The sequence below is a fragment of the Monodelphis domestica genome, chromosome 1, assembly GCF_027887165.1.
Source record: "Monodelphis domestica isolate mMonDom1 chromosome 1, mMonDom1.pri, whole genome shotgun sequence".
In the NCBI taxonomy this organism is placed as follows: domain Eukaryota; kingdom Metazoa; phylum Chordata; class Mammalia; order Didelphimorphia; family Didelphidae; genus Monodelphis; species Monodelphis domestica.
In genome coordinates this window covers 262,748,027-262,771,775 of record NC_077227.1, presented here as the reverse complement: position 1 = coordinate 262,771,775, position 23,749 = coordinate 262,748,027, and the positions used below count along the sequence as shown (strand labels likewise).

Sequence of the window (23,749 nt, the reverse complement as noted above, 5' to 3'; positions counted from 1 at the left end):
TCATTAGTAGCAATCTTCTATATTCACTGTGAAGCCTTTGGTAGAAAATGGGAGGGCTAGAGTTCTCAGATTTTTTAAAAATATAAAGAATTTTATTTGAAAGCTTGACATGGGCAAGGCATTATGCTGTGCAGTGTAAGGGAAGTATAAGACATTGGTCCCTTTCCTTTCTCAATATTACAACTCTAAAGACTGATCTTGGATATTTTCCTTTCTCTAAAAATGAACAATCTTAATACTGTAGCTCAAAAAAAAAAGTAATAAAAAGCCTGTGTTCTGCTGAAAAATCAAAGTTCAGCAGATAACAGTCATTCTATAGTCTGGAGGAGATGATTTTTTAAAGGTATGCTACTTCCTATAAATATGTTATCATATTTAATATGTTAATATGTAATATGTTAATAAATATGTTATCATATTTAGGAAGAAAGGAGACCATGTGACTTTAGAGACTTCCATCATTAACAGCTTTTAAACCAACAAGGTTTTAGATTCATTTTTGGTGGTTATTAATGAAAGTTTTTTGGGTGACACTATGACACCATCGAATTCTAGTTTGGGAATGAGTATCAGTTTTACATTGTATCAGTTTGGTTCTTATCTCCCCAGAGGCTGAGTACAATTTGATTTTGAATTTAAAAAATCAAGATTTTAGATAAGTGGGAGGTTATCTAGAAGAAAATTATAGCTAATGATTTGGGAATTCTTCAGAATTATTTCACTAAAATCAAATGTAATTTTATATTTTTATTTCAGGAAGGACTACTAGCTTTGGTATGAGGGCCTGCTATGGCCTTTTCAGGGTTGCTTGTCTACTTTTGGTGTCTACCTATTGCCAAGCTTTCGCCTGTGGCTCCAAGAAGCTGTAGCATATGCCACACTCTGGTAAAACTGTCTTGAACTAAGTTAAGGGTTTAGACCTCAAACCTATTGGTGAGTTTTAGTGAGTTAGAGGGATGTCTATCCCAAGCATGTGAAGACATCCCCCTGACAGAATGGATGGATGAGAACAGTTGGTTCCAATAGCCGTGAAGGCAGCTGAAGCAGGCACTGTGCGGCACCTAGAGCTTGGTCAGACATTAAGGATGCCCAGGTCATCCGCTGCATCCTGGGCCATCGCCAGTTGTCCTGATTTTTATCTTGCCATTGGACTTCAGTGACTCTGGAAGAGGGAGTGAGGCTGATGATTCGGGGCAACTCTGCCTCACTTAAGTCCAGTTCATGTATAAGTGAAGACATTGATGTCTTCTGGTCCTCTTTGAAAATGAAGGGACAGCAGCCACAGCTATTCCTATGATAGTCCTTTTATAGAATCATAGTATTTTGAGCTGAAGTAATCCTAGAGACCATCTAGTTCAACCTTTTGCCTGCCCCCTCGTTTTTCAGATTAGTTTGTTGTTGTTTTTTTTACATTATAAGCTTTTGCAGGTTACTATTCCTATTCTATGAGAAGTCTCTTGTAACAAAATAAAATAATACAATGGACTCATCTGAAAGAACATGCAGTATTTCACATTGGTAGCATACTCTCCCCCTATTAAAATTTTTTAACAGAAATCTTCACTTCTATTCCATTGAAGGAAAAAGGAAAAGAAATTCTTTATGATAAATATGCATTGATAAGCAAAGCAAATCCTTTCATTATCTGAATACAAAAATATTTTTTTCATTCTGAACCCTATATCAATCACCTATCTGTCAGGAGATGGATAGTGTGGTTCATCATAAATCCTCTGAAATCTTAAAGCTTTCAAAGTTGTTTTGAAGATAAAAATGAGGTAATATTTTTAAATTAGCAGTGTCTGGCACACAGAATAGAGAATAGTCACTTAAATACTTGTTTTTCCCTCCCTGCCCATTGCACTTTGTATACATTTTTCTTCTGCTTCTGCTCATTTAATTCTTAATGAGTTTATAAATTGTTTTCATAATATTTAGGTTATGCTACAAATTGTTCATCTTGCTCTGCTTATTTCACTCAGCATCGGTACATATGGCTTTCCCTGTCTTTTCAAATCATCAATTTCCTGACTTATTTCAACACAATAGTATTCTACCACATAGTGAACCACAGCTTACTCAACCATACCTCAGTTGAAGAGCATCCCATTAGTTTGTATAAGGTGAGTTCTTGGTCCAATTTCTTCTATACTGGTATACAGTTTTTTCAGCTGTTTTGTCAAATAATGAATCCTTAGTTCAGAAGTTAGTCTTTGTGTTTGTTGAATGGCATATTAACTCTACATGTTATGTAGCTAATGTTTTGATCAGTGCCAGATTTGTTTTGAGAATCACTGCTTTATAGTATAGTGTGAGATCTGGCACTACTAGATCCTCCTTGTTCCCACTTTTTTCATTATTCCCCTTAAGATTCTTGATCTTTTCTTTTTACCTATATATGAATTTCATTATTATTTTTTCTAGTTCTACAAAATAATCCTTTGGTAGCTTGATTGGAATGGTAAGTCAATTTAGGCAGTATTATAATTCTTATTGCATTGATTTTTCCCTACTCATGAGCAGTTATTATTTTTTCAATTATTTAGTTTCTTCTTTATTTCTGTAAATGGGGATTTATAGTTGTATTTATATAGTTTTTATGTCTATCTAGGTAGGTAGACTACTAAACATTTTATACATTCTGTAGTTATCTTAAGTGAAATTTCTCTTTATCTTTCTGCCTTATTTTATTGGCATTAAATAAAAATTCTGATTATTTGTGTGAATTTATTTTATATTCTAAGAGTTTGCTAAAGTAATTTTTTCAATTAGTTTTTTAGTTTGAGTCTAGGGTTTTCTAGGTATACCATCATATTATTATTTCCCCTTCTTTACCTATGTTTGTAGTCACAGTTTCTTTTTCTTATCTTATTACTATAAATAGCATTTCTAGTACTGAGTCAAACATAAGTGAATATTCTTGTTTTACTCATGACTATTGGGCAAGTTTTACATCCATTATATATCATTGTATCTTTTGGTTTTATATATTTGCTATTTATCAAAAGGCTCAATGATTTCCTTTGTTTTCTAGTGTGTGTGTGTTTTTAAAAACCCTTACCTTCTGTCTTAGAATCAATACTGTGTATTGGCTCCAAGGCAGAAGAGTGGCAAGGACTAGGCAATAGGGATCAAGTGACTTGCCCAGGGTCACACAGCTGGGAAGTGTCTGAGGTCAAATTTGAACCCAGGACCTCCTGTCTCTAGGCTTGACTCTCAATCCACTGAGCCATACAGCTGCCCCCTGGTTTGTTTGTTTGTTTTTTTTTAACAGAAATGGATGTTATATTTTGCCAAAAGCTTTTTCTACATTTTTTGATATAATCAGTGACCTTTGTTGATTTTATTAATATGGTTAATTAAATGGTTAGTTCTTCTAATATTAAGTCAATTCTGTATTTCTATTAACTCAGATCAATTACAGTATTTAATCTTTCTGGTATGTTTATTATTTAAGGTGTTTTGCTAATATTTTACTTAATAATTTTGCTTTTATTTTTGGAATTAACTCTCCTGAGTTTATGTATCAAGTGTGATATGGAAATCACTTTAAAAGACTGATATATATTAATTTAAGGTTCGCCAAGGAATTCAGCTATGTAATTCCTAAATGAAAACTCAAGTCAGCAGTCAACCTTTTATGGAGTTTTTAATTACAAACAGGAGGAAGAAAGGTATGAGAGAGAGGGGGGGGGGGGAGAGAAGGGAATCGGGCTTAAATACCCCCTCTGCTTAGGCTGGGCCAAAGGCCCAAGCCCTTAGATAGCTGGAGCAAAGAAAAGAGATCAGTCCCTATCACTCACGTGACCAAAATGGAGAAACAGTCTCAGGGGCCTCCACCTCCAGCCTCCTTCAGAGCCACTACCACTTCAGAGCAAAACCTCCTCCTCTCAGAGCAAAACTTTTCAGACTCAAACCTCTCAGAGCAAAACCTCTTCCCTCTCTCCTCAGACCCCACTATCTTTAAGGAAACCATCTAAGTCTCCTCCCCTCAGTTCTCACATCTACCAATCACTGTCAATGTCTCCCCTGTGCCAATGGTGGCTCTAGCTTAACCCAGGACTGCCCAGAGGTCTGTCTCCTTTGCACATGTCTGTTGAAGGTCATATTCTCAAATAATTAAATCTTGATCTTTGCTGCAGCCCTTCCTAAATCCTGTTACACTGAGTAGGGTGGAGATTGGAAGTTCCAAGACCTGGTTCTGTCATTCCAAGTATCTCTATTGTATCAATTCTAAAATCAATCATGACTCAAAGAACTTCCTGTCCTATGCTTAAGCATAGGTCAAAGCCCTTTCCATTGTTTAGCAAAAGGTTTCTGTCCTAAAGTAGTCTTAAGTAAGGAGGAGAAGGATCTTCCCATGCCAAGGAGCTTCACATTCCAATAGAGTTCTTACTATCAGTAGGAAATTTTTTCAAGTATGAAATTTCCCAATGGGGAAATTTCCAACATTCATAAGTCTAAGAAATTTTAAGGTTTACACAAGACCATATTTGTATTATAGAAGAATTTGGCAGGATTCATAATTTTGTTTCCACCCTACCCCCAATTTTTAAAATATTGGAATTAATTGTTCTTTGAAAGTTTGATAGAATTCATCTTTGAATCCATGTAGGAGTTTGTCCTTTGGAAGTTCATTTATGGCTTGTTCAGTTTCTTCTTCTGAGACTTCTTATTTGGTTAATTTGATTATATTACATTTTTGCAAATATTCTTTCATTTCATTTATCAGTTTTATTGGCTTATATTTGGATATAATAGTTTCTAGTAATATATTATTTATTATATAATTTCCTTTTCCATTTCTGATGCTGGTGATTTGGTCATTCCCTTTTTTCTTCATTGAATTAGCTTATGGTTTATTTATTTATTTATTTTATTTCCCCAATAAAACCTATTCCTAGTTATATTTACTAATTCATTGATTTAAAAAAAATTCAATTTGGTTAGTCATTTGTTTGGTTTTTCAGGATTTTTATTTTAGTATTTAATTGGGGTTTTAACAACTTGTTGGTTTTCTAGTATTTTTAGTTTTATGTTCAGTTCATTGAGCTGTTGTCTTTTTTTTGTTAATAAAATGTTTAGAGATATGCATTATCCCTTAAACATTACTTTTTCTCCATCCTAAACATTTTGGCATGTTTCACATTGTCATTTTTTATGAAATTATTTCTATGATGTGTTCTTTTACCTAATAATTCTTTGTTATTTAGTTTCCAGTAAGTTTTATATTTTTTTCAGTAATCATCCTTTACTGACCATAATACATTATAATTTTTATTGTATTGTGGTCAGTGAAGGATGGGTATAATTTTCCTTTTTTAAAATTTGTTTATAAAATTTTATGTCTTTTTTAGAAAGGTACCATATCCACCTGAAAAATAAGTATACTTCTTTCTGTTTCTATTCAGTAATTGTCAGAGGTCTAATGTATTTAATTTTTCAAACATTTTATTCAGGTTCTTCACTTTTCCCCTTATTTTTTGGTTAATTTTTTCAAAGACTTATAAGATAAATTTTCCCATTATTATAGCTTAAATGTCTATTTCTCATAATTCATTTAATTTTTCCTTTAGGATTAAGAAACTATGCTAAGTATGTTAAGTATTGAAACCAATTCATTATCTCTGATTCCTTTCAGCAAAGAGTAGCTTCCCTCTTTATATTTTAATTAAGTATTTTTCCTGTTACCTTGTCTGAAATAATAATTACTGCTTGAACAGATTTTGTTCCAACTCTTTGTTTTAAGTCTGTGTGTTTATATTTCAAATGTATTTCTTTTTTTAACATTTTAAATTTTAAATTTTAAAATATTTTTACAGGATTCATTTTCTTTCCCTCTCCTTTCCCCTCCCCCTTCCCAGGGTCAATGAGCAATTCTACTGGGTGGTACAAACGTTATCACTTGATAGCTATTTCCATATTATTCATTTTTGCCATAGAGCAATTTTTAAAAGCCTACACCCCAAATCACATACCCATACATACATGTGATAAGTGATGTCATATGTTTTGCTTTTGCATTTCTATTCCCATAGTTCTTTCTCTCAATGTGGATAGTATTCTTTCACATAAGTTCTTCAGGAGTGTCCTGGCTTGTTGAATTGCTACTAGTAGCAAAGTTCATTTCATTGTATTGTTCCACAATGTTTTATTTTCTGTGTACAGTGTTCTCCTGGTTCTGCTCATTTCACTCTGCATCAGTTCAATTAGGTTCTCCTAGTTCCTATAGAAATTTTTTTTTATTATCACTTTGGGGTACAAACCTAGTAGTGATATTGCTGAATCAAAGAGTTTGTATTCTTTTAAAGCCCTTTGCATATAATTCCAAATTGCCTTCCAAAATGACTGGATCAATTCATAACTTCACCAGCAGTGCATTAGTGTTCTGATTTTGCCACAACCCCTCCAACATTTATTCTTTTCCTTTATTGTCATATTGGCCAATCTGCTAGCTATAAAGTTGTACCTCAGTGTTGTTTTGATTTGTATTTTTCTAATTCTGAGAGGTTTAGAACGCTTTTTCATGTGTTTATTGATAGTTTTGATTTATTTATCTGAAAACTGCCTATTAATGACTCTTGACCATTTGTCAATTGGGGAATGACTTGTTTGTTTGTTTGTTTTTTTGGTACAATTGACTTAGCTCCTCATCAATTTGAGAAATGAGACCTTTGTCAAAGGTTTTTATTATAAAAATTTTTTCCTCAGTTTGTTGCTTCTCTTCTAATTTTGGTTGTATTGGTTTTGTTGGTAAAGAAATCCTTTAATGTAATCAAAATTATTCATTTTACATTTTGTAGTTTTCTTTATCTCTGCTTTGTCTTAAATTCCTTCCTTTCCCATATATCTGACAGATATACTATTCTGTGTTCACCAAAATTTGTTTATAAATTCCCTCTTGATATTTAAGTCATTTACCCACTCTGAGTTAATCTTGGTATAGGATGCCAAATGTATTTTTTAGATAACCTATTGTTGGATTTTTCTTTTGAATTCATTTGGAAAATGACCTATTTATGGGTAAATTCATCCTATTCATAGTTATAATAGTTTATTGTTTATTTCCCACTATATTCTTTTCTTATACTCTGTTTTCTATATATATTCTTTGTTCCTTGTCTACTTCAAGTTGTTACCACCTTCCTCTTTCCCCCCTCCCTTTTAACCTCCATTATCCTTGCTCCAATTTTAATGTTTATTTTGGTATTAATCTTTTCTTCAATTATTTCCCTGCCTTTAATATCTCCCTTTCCTTCTTTCTGTTATTTCTATCCTGATTGAAATGTTGGTATTCCAATACCAAACTATGTGTTTTTTGCCCTCTTTGACTAATTTAGATGAAAATGAAATTCATATGACATTTGTGCCCTCCATAGTTGTCTATAGTTTTGTGTTATATAACAATTATGTGTTACAAGTTCTCCCATATTTCCTCTCATTTTCTTTCAATATATCTTTTTATCCTCACCCCCTACTTTTCTTTTTTCTTACAGAATCTTCAAACCATAACAGAACTATTTATAGGACATATCATGATTGTATAAAATTCTTCTAATTCATTGAAAAACCCATTTTTATTCTATATAGAATCTTATTCATTTTTTCTAGGTAAGTTATTCATGATTGTAGGTTTTTATCTTCCATATTTTCTGCTTCTTTATGGTGATAGAAGGTAAATCTTGTGTGGTCTTGATTTTATTTCCTGAATATTTGAATTCTTTTTTTTTTCCTGGTGCTTGTAACACACACACACACACACACACACACACACACACACACACACACATGCACATGAATACTCCCCTTCTCCCCCCTGTAAATTCTAAATTTTGACAGTGACCTTCCTGGAAGTTTCCATTCTGGAATTTCTTTAAGAAAAGGATAAGTGGATTCTATCTGTTGTCATATTACGTCATATTACATCTTGTTTTAATATATTTACGCAGTTTTCTCTAATTATTGATTTCAGGTAATTCTATGATTCTTAAGTTATCTCTCCATCAGTTTCTTAGGTCAGTTGTTTTTGATATATCTTACATTTCCCTTTCTTTACTCATCTTTTGGACATTCTTTTAAGAATTCTTATTGTTTGGAATTACTGATTTCTATTAGGCCCATTCAGATTTTTAGCAAGTTTAATATAAGTTTTGTAGGTCTGTTATTAGCTATGGATCATTTATCTCTCTTGTGTAGCTCTCATTTTATATCTTTTAAAACTCTTCGGTCATTTCTTTAGAGAATTCTCATTGTTCTTTTATGCAGACTTTTTGTTTATTTGAGGTTTTGATTCTAAACATTTTTTAGTTATTCTCTTCTGAATTTGTGACTTGGTCATCTCTGGCACCATAAAAGTCTATTTTGTTTGTTTGCTTTTCCTCATTTTTGTTGCTGAGGCCTTAGGAATTGAATTCTAGGTCTTCTTTACTCTGGGGGGAGTGGTCAGATCAAATTGGAGAACTTGACTTTGCCCAGGGGACCTTTCTTTTAACTCTGTTTTCATTGGGTTAGGGCTTCAATCTGTGCCTTTTCCATCACCTAAGACATCAGAGCTCTCCTTCCCTGTGATTGACCCTAATAGGAGATCTCTTCTTTGAATGAGGAAAGGGAAAGTGAAACCTTTCCTTTAATCTTTAGATAAATTTGAGGTTGCCCTCCTTTGGTGGAATAGATCTAGTTGAGACTTTTCCTTGAGGGGGAAAAGTTTTAGGAGGGACTTTTAAACTTTTATTTACCTCAAAAAAATTATTTTCTGGCACATTTACCTATTAGATACAAGCCAGTCAATGACTAGAAGTTGGAAAGACTCATCTGGGAGACAGCATCAGAACCAGAAGTAGAGATAAGAAAGGTTCAGCAGAAATACTGTATCTTACGAAGTTGGATAGTCATAAAAAGCTGAGGCCACATACAAATACTGCTTTAGATTAAAAAAAAAAAGCAGGACTATGATAAATCAGGTATATATCAAATATAAGCCAGACTCAGAGTTACCAGAGAAGTTTAGGTGAGTGAGCAGCTTTAAAATGCTAATGGATTTGACAATTTGTCATACTAAATGAGAGCCAGTCATCTTCCTTTCTGGTTTGTGCATTTACTTAATAGGCAAAGCAAGAATATTTCTATAACATTTCATCTATAGTTATGATACTCATTCTCCCATCTCTAGCCCTAAGGCACCTCTCCCATTCTCTATAATCTTTCAGATTTTACTGATAGTGGCTCAGTAATTACATCTAACAGTTCTTTCAGCATGCTTAGATATATATATATAGCTAATTTCAACCAAACCTTAATCTCATCAAGGGCAGTGAGGTCCTCTCTTAACCGTCTTCCCTCCTCCTCCTCGAGTATCAGTCCCCTATTTGCTTTTTTATTCTGTTTTTTTTCTTTCCAAATTTCATTCTTCTTATTTGAGAAAACAAAAGGAAAACCTTCCTTCTCTTCTTTATGCCAAGCAGTCATCTTATCCCCCTTCTGTGATTTTCCTTTTTTAGCCATATAGCTTAAACATGTACCCTCTTTTTTCTCTTTAGCTTTCCTGTCCTGCCTCAACTCATTCTAAGCTTTAGCCCTTTTAATACTTTGCCTATATAATTATGCCGTACTTTTAATCCTCCATTATTTACTTTTGCTTCAATCTTTTGTACATGGTTTTGTAATTGCTTAAGTTTTTTTTGAGAAACCTAAAAGTGTTTCTTTAGATAACTTTGATTTTTCTTCACATCAGAATTGTTTTTCTTTGTGCCTTCCGAATTTCATGTTCAAGGCTTTCTATTTCTTGGCCTGTCCTTCTATGTAGAATTTTAAAGGCATAGAATCCTTCTACCTCTCCTTTCTCTGAAGCCTTTGAATATATGTGCATATGTACAAGCCAACATATAAGTATTATGTATGGTACATATAGTAACACTAGACTATAAAGCTTCTGGAGATGAGAAACTTTCTCTCACTCATCTTTGATTGTCCCAAAGAGTTTTGCATTGTACAATAAATTTCTGGTGAATGAGTGGATGGATGAGTAATGTATGAATATAGAAAAGGGACAAATAATTTCACATAGGGTTGATGAAGGGAAACTTCTTAGAAAAGATAGGATTTAAACTAAGACTTAATAAGTAATTTGCTAGTGTATTGTACTGCCCAAAAGCAGTATATTTTCTTTATCTTTTCCTTACCAGAAGTTTTTAAGTCAGTCTATTAGGGAATTTTTTTTTTCCCTCAGAAGAATACATACAAAATTTTGTATCAGAAATCTGTGGGAAAATAGAATTCCCTTTATAATGATTTTTGTTGGAATTTCCTTTTCTGAAATTCTAGGAGTATCATATTTGTACTTCCCCTCCCCACCAAAGTTTGTGCCTCAACTTCTTTATTTTATCAGCTGAAGATAATGATATTTTCTTGGCAGAAATGTGATACAGTTTAAATCTCCTGAAAGTATTTAAGGATCACTGAAATGAAATCACCACCCACATTCATGATATGACTTAGTCTTATTTTAAGTCTTTAAGCAGCTGTTGATGATTCAGGCCTCTGGCAACTGTGGTTTTGCTACATAGAATGAGGAAAGTTTTAAAGCCTTTGCAGAGGCTAGGGTATTAATTAATTAAGTACATATTAATATTGCCAAATCAATTTGTTTAATTTTTACTGAACTGCTCTCTTGAACTTCCTCTGAATTTTCATCCACTTTGTGCTCTGAAACATACTGAAGGATCAGCTAACTTCACATGTATCTATCTGCCTTCTTTAGGTAGCTAGGTGGCATAGTGGATAGAGCACTGGGCTAGCAGCAAGACTCATCTTCCTGAGTTCAAATCTGCCCTCAGACACTTAATAGCTGTGTGACCCAGGGCAAGTCACAAACTCAGTTTCTTCATCTGTAAAATGAGCTGGAGAAGGAAATAACAAACCACTCTAGTTTCTCTGACAAGAAAACCCCAAATAGGATCATAAAGAGTCAGACAAGACTGAAAACAACTGAACAACATCTAAGCTCATGTGGCCTGTAGTGCAACAAATCAAACTTTTCAGAAAGTCTCTGTTGTTTCTGCATGCTTAATTAATCATGACCTTCTCCATAACTGACACTGATACTAGTGTTAATGGAACTGGGCTTTTTCATCAAGTACAAGGATTATGTAAAAAAAACAAAACAAAACCAAAAAACCTCTAATCATTGTTTTAAAAACATAAAATTGCTCCCAAATTATTAGCCAATTTTTTCTTTTTTTTTAATGAGGATAATTTCAAAACAGTGCTTTCTTTTATTCAATACAATAAATAATGCATGTATTTCATCAGACGAAAACAAGTGTGAAGTTTTGCAAGCCGATTATAAAAGCATCTTTTCACACACACTGATGAAATTCTTTTATCTCTGTAGTGGAACAGAACAGTCAGTACCAGGTTATAAAAGACTTGAACTTTTCTTAAAGGTAGCAACAGCAACAAATAATAAATGAAAGACATAATTTCTTTCTTTCTCTTATTTGTAAAGAACCTCTACTATCCAAGAATTCCTTGAAGGTAAAAATGGTTTTGAGATATTTGGTGGCCAACAAATTCTCAAGATATAAAATAATTTCATTTTTGCATCTGTGCAATACTTGTCACAGTCTCACATTCTTAGTATTTTGTGCCAGGGTTCTGGAAATGTGCTAAATTTACCTCACTGCTTCATGCCTTAGCCATGAGTGTTCCAAAGAATTGTCCTCTTTCTGCATACAAGACAGTTGTAGCTCCTAGAAATTAGGCAGATTACCAAAGATATTATAAATCCATCTTTTTGCACTTAAAATAGACACTATAAGCATTTTAACATGAGAAAGTTCTTCCTTTAGTTACCTAACATCCAAGGATTGTCTAGGTTAGATTCATATTAGCATTCAGGCTTATCTAAAGACCAGGATTTAAGAAACCTGGATTCCAATCCCATTTCTTCTATTTCCTGCCTGTGTGAACTTTGATAAATCACAACCTTTTTGGCTTTCTGATCCCTCATATATAAAATGAGAGGGTTAGACTAGAATTCAGTGATCTCTAAAGCTCCTTCTAGATCTAAATCTAATAATCTTTAAATTTCTTTCCACCTCTAATGACCCGTGACCATCAGGAAAGTTTTCTGTGACTCCCCCAAAAAGAAAATATTGTAACATGATTGTTTCCCTAACTAGTTTATCACTCTTGAATCTCATAGTTTTTTTCCTCTTCCATAAGTCCTGTTGAAAGGTAAGAAAGAAAGGGGAAGAATATAAATGAGAAATGCTAGAATCAGATGGAAGAAGAAAGTAACTCCCATTGAGGTGGGGAGGGAATTAACACTTTAGTTTGGCAGTGACAGACCCTTCTTGTCTATTCTCTATTTTGCTCCTCTGTGATGATGCTTTCCCTGAAGGTGGCAGCATTTAACCTAGACAAGAGTAGTCCAAGGAGGTGTCTGAAGGTTGTGCGGCAACATGTCTTCATTAAGCAGAACTTTATGATGAAGAGGTTACTGGGCAAAGAAGAGCAAAAGGTCTGAAATGTTACTTGTAAGTTTCCTTCATAAGTGATGAAAAATTTATTAGTAGTATTCTGCCAATGGGCATCATTCTGTCATATGCTTGGTATTCTGGTGAGACAGCTGGTGAACATCAAATCACAAATGGGTCAACTAGTTCACATTATAGGATTAGCTATCTCCCCTTCCCCCCAAGTCCCTCAAATAGGACTGGAGCTTACAGATGTCGCTTTCTTTTGTTATCTCAATTGCTCTTGATTGCCACCTAAAATGTATTCTCAACCATATAAAAAAATTGTCACAAGTGTACAGTCTTTACTTTTTGATAGTTGTGGTGAATTCTTTTTCAGATAGGGTTAATAACAACCAAGAAGGGAGAAATTTTGCTGAAAGATTAAAAAAATATTATCCCTTTGTAGTATGTTTGAATTCACAAGGTTTTAATTTCCATCTGAATTAAATATCCCTGAGGGTTTAATATCCTGATAAGATTAAACTGAGATCTGAAATATTCATATTTGGCTGAAAGCAAAGAAAGTTGTACCTGCTTGCAAACTTATTCAGAAATACATTCAACAGAGAGAAGTTCAGAGATTTAAATCTAGGCTAAAAATGACTGATAACTGTTGCCACAGAAGAGATAGTAGACTTTTCTGTGAGAGGGTCAAGGTTAAGTGAAGAGAGATGGCCATGTCCAAAAATCATAATCACAGTTTGACCTACTTGTTACTCATTTTTTCAGAGGCCTTGGCAGCAAGCCTCAAACCAATACAGACTTGGAATTGAGGTATAATTCTAAAAGGGAAAATTGAGACATTCAATCACCAAGCCTTTTCTATTTTTCATTTTTAGTATCTGGTCCTTTTTTTCTATCCCCATTGCCACCATCTTAATCCATGCCTAAATCATTTATTGTCTAGATTATAGCATTAGTTTCATAGATGATTTCCCTAATGCCAGCTCTACTCCCCACTCCAGGTTCCATACCTTCTTCATCCCTTCCCAATACCAGTCAGGTGAAAAGCTACGTTGATTAAATTATATCCCTACTCAAAAGCCTTCAAGAATTATCCATTGCCCACAGAGTAGTTTATACTACTATACCTAATCATTTAAGGACGATTGCTGTCTGACCTCAACCTGCCTTTTCAATTTTATCTCCTACTCTCTAATTCTATACATTATATCCTACATACAACTTCCCCATTCTGCTCCCATATTTTTGCCTTTTATGGTTATTTCTACCTGAAATATTGTTTCTTTATTTTCTCTCTGCTTGTCTAAAACTTTCCTTTGGGGCCTAGATCAAACCCAACTTTTGAATATAGTTTTTTCTGGGTAATTCCTGGCTACATTTATCTTTCCCTTATTTAATTTTTCTTAAATGTCTTGTCAAATATATTAATATATTGCCTTTTCTCTAATAATCTTGTTTTATTCAATATCATACTCTTTAGCACCCTAATATATATTGTCTTTTTCTTGAATTATTTCAGGAATTTGATTTGTATACTCTAATTAGATTATAAGGTTTTTATATACTAGGGTATATCTCATTACTAATTTGTCATCTTCATAGCATCTTATGTAGTGTTAGGCACATAGCTGGCATTTAATAAGTACTTGATTGGTTAATTGATGGAAGACCAGATTTGGAGTCAGAAGAACAGATTTCTAAGTCTAGTTCTGGTACTTGCTGGTCATGTAACCTTTGGTAAACCTAATTTCATCACTATCTGAGTTCTAAGGTTCTTTTTAAAAAATCAGTCCTTTCAGGAGTAAAGATCTAAAAATTCAATTCATTAAACACATTAAAACTTTGAAATTATATTCAACTCTCACTCTCTGTCTTCTGATTTTAATTTCTGCTTCATTTGTCTTATTTGGTGGGTTTGATGATCATAAGAAACTCTCATAGATAGTCTCTCTATCTCCAGTAAGGAAGGCAAGAATTTTTGTTGAGCCTATATAATATTTCTTTATATTCTCTCTCTCTTTTTTATTTTAAATATTATTTAGTCAATTTAGAATATTATTCCTTGGTTACAAGAATCATATTCTATCCCTCCCTCCCCTCCACCCTTCCTGTAGCCGACATGCAATTCCACTGGGTATTACATGTTCCTTGATCAGAACCTATTTCCATGTTGTTGATGTTTGCACTGGAATGTTCATTTAAAGTCTATATCCCCAATCATATCTCCCTCGACCAATGTAGTCAAGCAGTTGTTTTTATTCAGTGTTTCTACTCCCACAGTTTTCCCTCAGAATGTGGATAGTGTTCTTTCTCATAGATCCCTTTGGGTTATTCAGGATCACTGCATTGCCACTAATGGAGAAGTCCATTACATTCAATTGTACCACAGTGTATCAGTCTCTGTGTACAATGTTCTCCTAGTTCTGCTCCTTTTACTCTTCATCAATTCCTGGAGGCCATTCCAGTTCACATGGAATTCCTCCAGTGTATTATTTCTTTGAGCACAATAGTATTCCATCACCAACATATACCACAGTTTGTTCAGCCATTCCCCAATTCATTTTCCAATTTTTTTGTCACCACAAAGAGTGCAGCTATGAATATTCTTGTACAGGTCTTTTTCCTTATTATCTCTTTGGGGTACAAACCCAGCAGTGCTATGGCTGGATCAAAGGGCAGACAGCCTTTTATCGCCCTTTGGGCATAGTTCCAAATTGCCCTCCAGAATGGTTGGATCAATTCACAACTCCACCAGCAATGCATTAATGTCCTAACTTTGCCACATCCCCTCCAGCATTCATTACTTTCCATTGCTGTCATGTTAGCCAATCTGCTAGGTGTGAGGTGGTACATCAGAGTTGTTTTGATTTGCATCTCTCTGATTATAAGAGATTTAGAACACTTTTTCATGTGCTTATTAATAGTTTTTATTTCTTTAACTGAAAATTGCCTATTCATATCCCTTGCCCATTTATCAATTGGAGAATGGCTTTATTTTTTGCATAATTAGTTTAGCTCTTCATAAATTTGAGTAATTAGACCTTTGTCAGAGGTTTTTGTTATGAAGATTGTTTCCCAATTTGTTACTTCCCTTCTAATTTTGGTTGCATTGGTTTTGTTTATAGAAAAAAACTTTTTAATTTGATGTAATCAACATTATTTAATTTACCTTTTGTGATTTTTTCTAAGTCTTGCTTGGTTTTAAGACCTTTCCTTTCCCAAAGATCTGATGTATACTATTCTGTGTTCACTTAATTTGCTTATAGTTTCCTTCTTTATATTCAAGTTATTCACCCATTCTGAGTTTATCTTGGTGTAGGGTGTGAGATGTTGATCCAAACCTAATCTTTCCCATACTGTCTTCCAATTTTCCCAGCAGTTTTTATTGAATAGTGGATTTTGGTCCCAATAGCTGGCATCTTTGGGCTTATCATAGACTGTTTTGCTGAGGTCATTTACCCCAAGTCTATTCTTTCTGTCTCTTAACCAGTACTGAATTGTTTTGATGACCACTGCTTTATAGTATAGTTTGAGATCTGGGACTGCAAGGCCACCTTCCTTTGCATTTTTTTTTTCATGATTTCCCTGGATATCCTTGATTTTTTGTTCTTCCAAATGAACTTTGTTATGGTTTTTTTCTAATTCAGTAAAAAAAAGTTTTTTGGTAGTTCGATGGGTATGGTACTAAATAGTAAATAAGTTTGGGTAGGATGATCATTTTTATTATGTTAGCTCGTCCTACCTATGAGCAGTTAATGTTTTTCCAATTGTTCAAATCTAGTTTTATTTGTGTGGAAAGTGTTTTGTAGTTGTATTCATATAGTTCCTGTGTTTGTCTTGGCAGAGTGATTCCCAAGTATTTTATATTGTCTAGGGTGATTTTAGATGGAATTTCTCTTTCTAATTCTTGCTGCTGAAATATGTTGGAGATATATAGAAATGCTGAAGACTTATGTGGGTTTGTTTTGTATCCAGCAACATTGCTAAAGTTATTGATTATTTCCACAGCTTTTTAGTTGATTCTCTAGAATTCTTTCAGTAGACCATCATATCATCCGCAAAGAGTGATAGCTTGGTGTCCTCCTTGCCTATTTTGATGCCTTCAATTTCTTTTTCTTCTCTAATTGCTACTGCTAGTGTTTTTAATACAATGTTAAATAATAGAGGTGATAATGGGCATCCTTGTTTCACTCCTGATCTTATTGGAAAGGCAGCTAGTTTATCCCCATTGCCGATATTGGCTGATGGTTTTAGATAAATACTATTTATTATTTTTAGGAAAGACCCTTCTATTCCTATACTTTCTAGTGTTCTCAATAGGAATGAGTGTTGTATTTTGTCAAAGTCTTTTTATGTATCTATTGAGATAATCATGTGATTTTTGTTGGTTTGTTGTTGATATGGTCAATTATGTGAATGGTTTTCCTAATATTGAACCATCCTTGCATTCCTGGTATAAATCTAATCTGATGATAGTGAATAACCCTCGTGATGACTTGCTTTAGTCTTTTTGCTAGTATTCTATTTAAGATTTTTTGCATCTATGTTCATTAAGTAAATTGGTCTATAGTTTTCTTTCTCTGTTTTTGACCTGCCCAGCTTTGTAATCAGTACCATATTTGTGTCATAAAAGGAATTTGGTAGAACTTCCTCTTTGCTTATTATGTCAAATAGTTTGTATAGTATTGGGATTAGCTGTTCTTTGAATGTTTGATAGAATTCACTTGTGAATCCATCAGGCCCTGGTGATCTTTTTCTTAGGGAGTTCTTTGATGGCTTATACAATTTCTTTTTCTGATATGGGATTATTTAAGAATTCTATTTCTTCTTCTATTAATCTAGGCAATTTATATTTTTGTAAATATTCATCCACATCACCTAGATTACCACATTTGTTGTCATATAATTGGGTAAAATAGTTTTTAATGATTGCCTTAATTTCCTCTTCATTGGAGGTGAGGTCTCCCTTTTCATCTATAATACTGTTAATTTGGTTTTCTTCTTTCCTTTTTTAAAAATTAAATTGACCAATACTCTGTCTATTTTGTTTGTTTTTTCAAAATACCAGCTTCTAATCTTATTTATTAGTTCAATAGTTCTATCACTTTCAATTTTATTAATTTCTCCCTTAATTTTTAGGATTTTAAATTCATTTTTCATCTGGGGATTTTTTATTTGTTCGCTTTCAAGTTTTTTGATTTGCATGTCCAATTCATTGATCTATGCCTTCCCTAATTTGTTAATATATGAACTCAAGGATGTAAATTTCCCCCCTGAGTACTGCTTTGGCTGCGTCCCATAGATTCTGAAAGGATGTCTCATCATTGTAATTTTCTTCAATGAAATTATTGTTTCTATGATTTGTTTTTTAATTAACTGATTTTGTAGAATCATATTTTCTAATTTCCAATCAATTTTTGAATTGGCTCTCCATGTACCCTTTCTGATTATTATGTTTATTGCATTATGATCTGAAAAGGTTGCATTTATTATTTCTGCTCTTTTGCATTTGTTTGCCATGTTTTTATGCCCTAGTACATGGTCAATCTTTGTGAATGTACCACGTGCTGCTGAAAAGAAGGTGTATTCCTTTTTGTCCCTATTTATTTTTCTCCATATATCTATTAACTCCATTTTTTCTGAGATTTCATTCACATCTCTTACCTCTTTCTTATTTATGTTTTGATTTGATTTATCTAAATTTCATAGTGGTAAGTTCAGGTCTCCCACTAGTATACTTTTAGTATCAATTTCCTCTTTCAACTCCACTAGTTTCTCCTTTAGAAATTTGGATGCTATACCATTTGGTGCATACATGTTGATTACTGATATTTCCTCATTGTCTATGCTGCCTTTTATCAGGATGTAGTTATCTTCCCTATCCCATTTAATCAGAGCTATTTTTACTTTGGCTTTGTCAGATATCATGATTGCAACTCCTGCCTTCTTTTTATCAGTTGAGGCACAATAGGTTTTACTCCAATCTTTAATTCTAATCTTGTGAGTGTCTACCCACCTAAAGTGTGTTTCTTGCAGACAACATATGGTAGGATTTTGATTTCTAATCCACTCTCTTATTTGTTTTCATTTTATTGGTGAGTTCATCCCATTCACATTCAAAGTTATGATTGCCACTTGTGTATTGCCCAGCATTTTGATATCCTCTTCTAGTTCTGTCCTTTCTTCTTTTGCTATATCCTTTTAAATCAGTGGTTTGCTTTTGATCAGTCCCCCTAGTCCCCACCCTTAATAAGCTTCCCTTTATTCCCCTTCCCTTAGTGTTCCCTTCTTATCTTTTTAGGGTCTGTTAAGTTCCCTACCCCCTCTATTTCCTTCCCTTTTTGTACTCCCTCTCCCCTAATCCCCTTAGTTTTCCCTTCTCACTTACCCTATAGGATAAGATAGAATTCAACACCCCAATGGATCTAGATGCTCTTCCCTCTCAGAACTGATTTCACTAAAAGTAAGGTTTAAGTATTACCTATTAGCACTCTTTTCTTCTCCTTCTTATAAGAGTATTCTTCCCCTCCCCTTCCCATGTGTATCTTTGTTTGATAAAGATTATCCTATTTATTCTATTTCTTCAAGTATCTCTTGTTGCCATCTTCGATTCCCCCTCCCTTTTTCTTTTTTTGCATGTCATCTTATAGCACTTATTACCCCAATCTCTTCTTGTGAATGATCCCTCTAATTACTATAATAGTGAGTATAATTTTTGAGAATTACAAATAACATTTCCCCCATATACTAATATAAATAATTTGATCTTATTGAAGCCCTTAAAGAAGAAAGTTTGAATAAAAAAAATATTTTCCCCCTTTCCCTCTCTTTCTTATTTACCTTTTCATGTTCCTCTTGATCTTTGTGTTTGGATATCAAACTTTCCACTTAGTTCTGGTCTTTTCTTTACAAATATTTGGAAATCTTCTATTTTGTTGAATGCCCATGCTTTCCCTTGGAAGTATATAGTCAGTTTTGATAGATAGGTGATTCTTGGTTGAAGACCCAATTCTCTTGCCTTTCTGAATATCATATTCCAAGCCTTGAGGTCCTTTAGTGTGGCAGCTGCCAGATCTTGTGTAATTCTGATTGGTGCTCCTTGATATCTGAATTGTCTCGTTTTGGCTTCTTGCAAAATTTTCTCCTTAGCTTGGAAGCTCTTGAATTTGGCAATTACATTCCTGGGAGTTGTCTTTTGAGGGTTTAGTGTAGAGGGTGTTCTATGAACTCTTTCAATATCTATTTTTACCCCCTTGTTCAAGAACATCAGGCAGTTTCCTTGGATAATTTCTTGTAGTATAGTATGATGTCAAGATTTCTGTTTATGGGTTTTCAGGTAGGCCAATGATTCTCAAATTGTCTCTTTGTGCTCTGTTTTCTTGATCCATCATCTTTTCAGTGAGATATTTTATGTTTTCTTCTATTTTGTCAGTCTCTTGACTTTGCTCTATTAATTCTTGCTGTTTTACAAGGTCATTGGTTTCCAATTGCCTAATTCTGGACTTTAAGGAATGATTTGCTGCTATAATCTTTTGATTTTCCTTTTCGGTTTGGTCTACCCTGCTTTTCATGGCTTCTAGCTGTTTCTCCAGTTGGGAGTTCTTGTCCTTTAAACTGTTATTTTCTTTTTGAACTATTTCCCACTTTTCTTGCCAGAAGGCTCCCATCTTTTTGATAAGCTCCAATTTAAATTCTTCAAGAGCTTGTGGACAATTTCCATTTTTTGAGAAGGCTTTGGTGCATTTATTTGAATTTCCTCTTCTATTTCCTTTATAGCCTGGGTTTTTCCTCCGTAAAAATTTTCCAGAGTCAACCCCTTCTTCTTGTTTTTCTTGGTGTGGGGAAGTTGTTGTTCTTGGGCACTATTTGCCATTACTTTGGTGGTTTTTCCTTCCCTTTCCAGTTAAAAATCTGAGTGAGATGGGTAGGCTCTCTCTGTATGGAGCTAAGGAGCAAGGATTTTTGCTGAGGTCAGCTCTCGAGTCTCTGCAGCTTTTGCTGTTTGCTGCCCCTGCCAGCGCCCATGGTCTGCTCTCCTCAGCCTGCTGGGGGTGTCTAGCTGCTCTCAAGGGTAGGTCCTTGGTGGTCTCGGTCAGCTGTCAAGGACCCAGAGGTGCCCCTCACTCGCTCCAGAGTTGCCTCTCACTCACTCACTGATTCTAGCGCACGCTGGCTGTGACTCTGGCTCTGTAGGTGGGATGGGGGAGGGTAGATCATCTTGTGTTTTGGGGGAAGCTTTTTCACCCTCCTATGGTTTGGAAATGCCCAAATCCCACATACCTTCAATGCTGTGCCCTACTGTAGAGTCTCTTTGTTCATATGAGTTTGGATTTATTTTTGGGTTTTTTTTGAGGTAATCTATATCTGTAGGTGTTAAGGAGAGGAAGAGTCCTGTGTCTAGATGGTCGCCATGTTTACCTAGAAGTCCCTCACCTCTATATTCTATCTCTTAAAGAGATAGTAAATCAAATATCATCAAATACTAAGCTTGGCCATAGAAGAGGAAGATACAAAACCATTCTTCAGTCTTCAGGAGAAGTAAGAATTATGCCATTTTATAGATCACATGGAATTGTGGATAGAACAGTGCAGGTAGGAATTAAGGACTTGGGTTTTAATTGCTTTTCCATCAATTCTGAGAGCGTCGGCAGTATGTTTCACTTTTTTATGGCTCAGTTTTCTCTTATGAAAATCAGAATGGGGTGAAAGTTTTCAAAATCTATTTTTTATTCTCATAGAACATGCCTCCATATGAGCAGGGGTTCTTTTAAAATTTTTTTTAAAATTTAGAGTATTTTTCCATGGTTACATGATTCAAGAACCCCTCCCCCCCAATTATATCTATATTGAACTACATAATCGATCATATGTTTTTCTTCTATGTTTCTGCTCCCACAGTTCTTTCTCTGGATGTGGATAGCATTCTTTCTCATAAGTTCCTGGATTGGCCATTGCATCGCTGCTAGTAGAGAAGTCTATTACATTCAGTTGTGCCACAGTGTACATTCAGCCTCTGTGTACAATGTTCTCCCGGTTCTGCTTCTTTCACTTTGTATCAATTCCTGGAGGTCGTTCCAGTTAACATGGAATTCCTTCAGTTCATGATTCCTTTTAGCACAATAGTATTCCATCACCAACATATACCACAATTTGTTCAGCTTTCCCCAATTGAAGAACATCCTTTCATTTTCCAATTTTTTGCCACCACAAAGAGCACAGCTATGAATATTCTTGTACAAGTCTTTTTCCTTATTATCTCTTTGGGGTACAGACACAGAAGTGGTATGGCTGGGTCAAATGGCAGGCAGTCTTTTAAAGCTCTTTGGGCATAATTCCAAATTGTCTACCAGAATGGTTGAATTAATTTACAACTCCACCAGCAGAGTATTAGTGTCCCAATTTTGCCACAACCCCTCCAACATTTATCAGTTTCCTTTGCTGTCATATTGGCCAGTTGAGCAGGAGTTCTTAATTTGGTATCCATAAACTTATTTTTGTTTTTTTTGTTTGTTTGTTTCATTTTGGTATTTATATTTCCAGATAATTGGTTTCCTTTGTTAAAGCTATGTATTTTATTTTATCCATTTGAAAACATTATAATGAGATGGAGGTCTCACCAGATTGCCAGGGGCCTCTGGAAGAGGCATGAAGAAAGGGAGGATTTGCAGGACAAGCCAGGCATGCAGACCAAGGTGTTTGATCTGTCTGTCAATAAAGGTGAAGATTCCAAACGGAATGTTCCCAGAAGAGGCAGTTGAAACTGGCCAGGGGGAGGAACTGATTCTCTCTCTGTGGGGTTTACTGACCAAGGGAGAAAACTCTTCTCTGAGTTCTTGACCAAAAGAGACTAGCCTTTTCTGATCTAGGCAGAGAGAGACCTTTGGGGTTTTGACAGAGTCTGGTCTTGAATTACTCAAGCAGAGATTATCTGACTAAAGAAAGAAGAAAAGAAGAAAGATATTTGGCCTCCAAACTCTCTGATTGTCTCTGAGTCACAATTGTGACTAGACTGACATTTCCCAAGACCTTCATAACCCTTCCTTGTAGATTAGGGACACCCCTATCCCCTTCACCTCAATCCTCATCCTGTTTGTTCCCAATAAACCCCTTTACTTGAGAAAGGAAGAGTGAAGAATATTTCTCTGAAATCTCATAGTTCCCCTGAGTTACTTAGAAGGTGGCTGACTAAGATCAGGGGAGGGGAAAGGGAGGCATGGGTGGAAATTGGGAGGTGAAGGGAGGAGAGGGGTAGGAAATATCTTGACCTATTAGCAAATAGTGATCAATAGGCAGCCCAGAGCAACCCCACAAGCAGCATCTCTCTATATCTCTCCCTCTCTCAGAAGCACTTCTATCTCCATAACAAATAGGCATCCTGAAGGTTCCCCCTGGCAGTTCTCTAGCAAGCCAGAGTATCCAGTTACCACAACAAGACATAGTTCCTCACAGATCATACATTTATTACAAGGCATCTGTGGCACAAAAGGTTAATAATCTTTGTTCTAGGGAAAACTAGTTGGCTCAGAGAGCTAGGCATGGTGTTGGGAGGATCTGGGTTCAAGTTTGGCCTCAGACAATTCCTACCTATGTGACCCTGGGCAAATTACTTAACTCCACTTGCTTACCTCTTACCACTCTTCTGCTTGGAACCAATATTTAATATAGATCCTAAGACAAAAGGTAAGGGTTAAAAGAAGAAAAAAAAAGAACCTCTGTTCTATATGCTGTCCTAATCCTAATTTCCTCAGGGAATTGTCAGACTATTCTATTTAGCATCGAGGAGAAAAGAAAATGACCTGGTTGTTAAAAACCCAATGAGTAGTCCTTAGGTTTTCCAATAGAATCTCCCCTTACTTGGTATTTTTCTCCATTATTTGATTTATGGCCCATATTTTCCCTCCCATAAGTACATGGAAAAGAGATTTTCACAATAGAATTGGAAAGATCCTTAGTGATCATCTAATCGGGAGATGTCAGACATACTAACATACCCTGAACAGCTTAAAATGTAATGGGGAAATATTCAACAAAATAAATAAAAATGTAGTAGAATATAAATAACATTAATATGTGTTTTTTCCATCAATGAGTGGCCTACAACCATCCTTCTGTAGGGTTTTATAGCTTCATTTCTATTTGAGTTTGATGTCATTGATCTAATACATTTTACAGATGAGGTTAGGCCTAGAGAGATGAAATGATCAAGGCCATACAGTTAATTAGTGGCAGAACCAGAACTAAAACTTGAACACAGGCCTCCTAATTCC

General features: G+C 34.7%; 1 protein-coding gene across 2 annotated transcripts in view; it reads left to right on the top strand.

Annotated features, from left to right (window-relative positions):
• LOC103092827 (cytochrome c oxidase assembly protein COX16 homolog, mitochondrial) overlaps nt 1–23,749 on the top strand; it is a 145,376-nt gene that overhangs the window by 104,841 nt on the left and 16,786 nt on the right. Inside the window, exon 4 of one of the 2 annotated variants that reach the window (XM_007472916.3) lies at nt 1,983–2,123. The exons of the other annotated variant lie outside the window; for it this stretch is intronic. Coding sequence (XP_007472978.1) covers nt 1,983–2,123 — 141 coding nt within the window. The remainder of the gene's footprint in view (nt 1–1,982; nt 2,124–23,749) is intronic. 2 annotated transcript variants of the gene reach the window in all.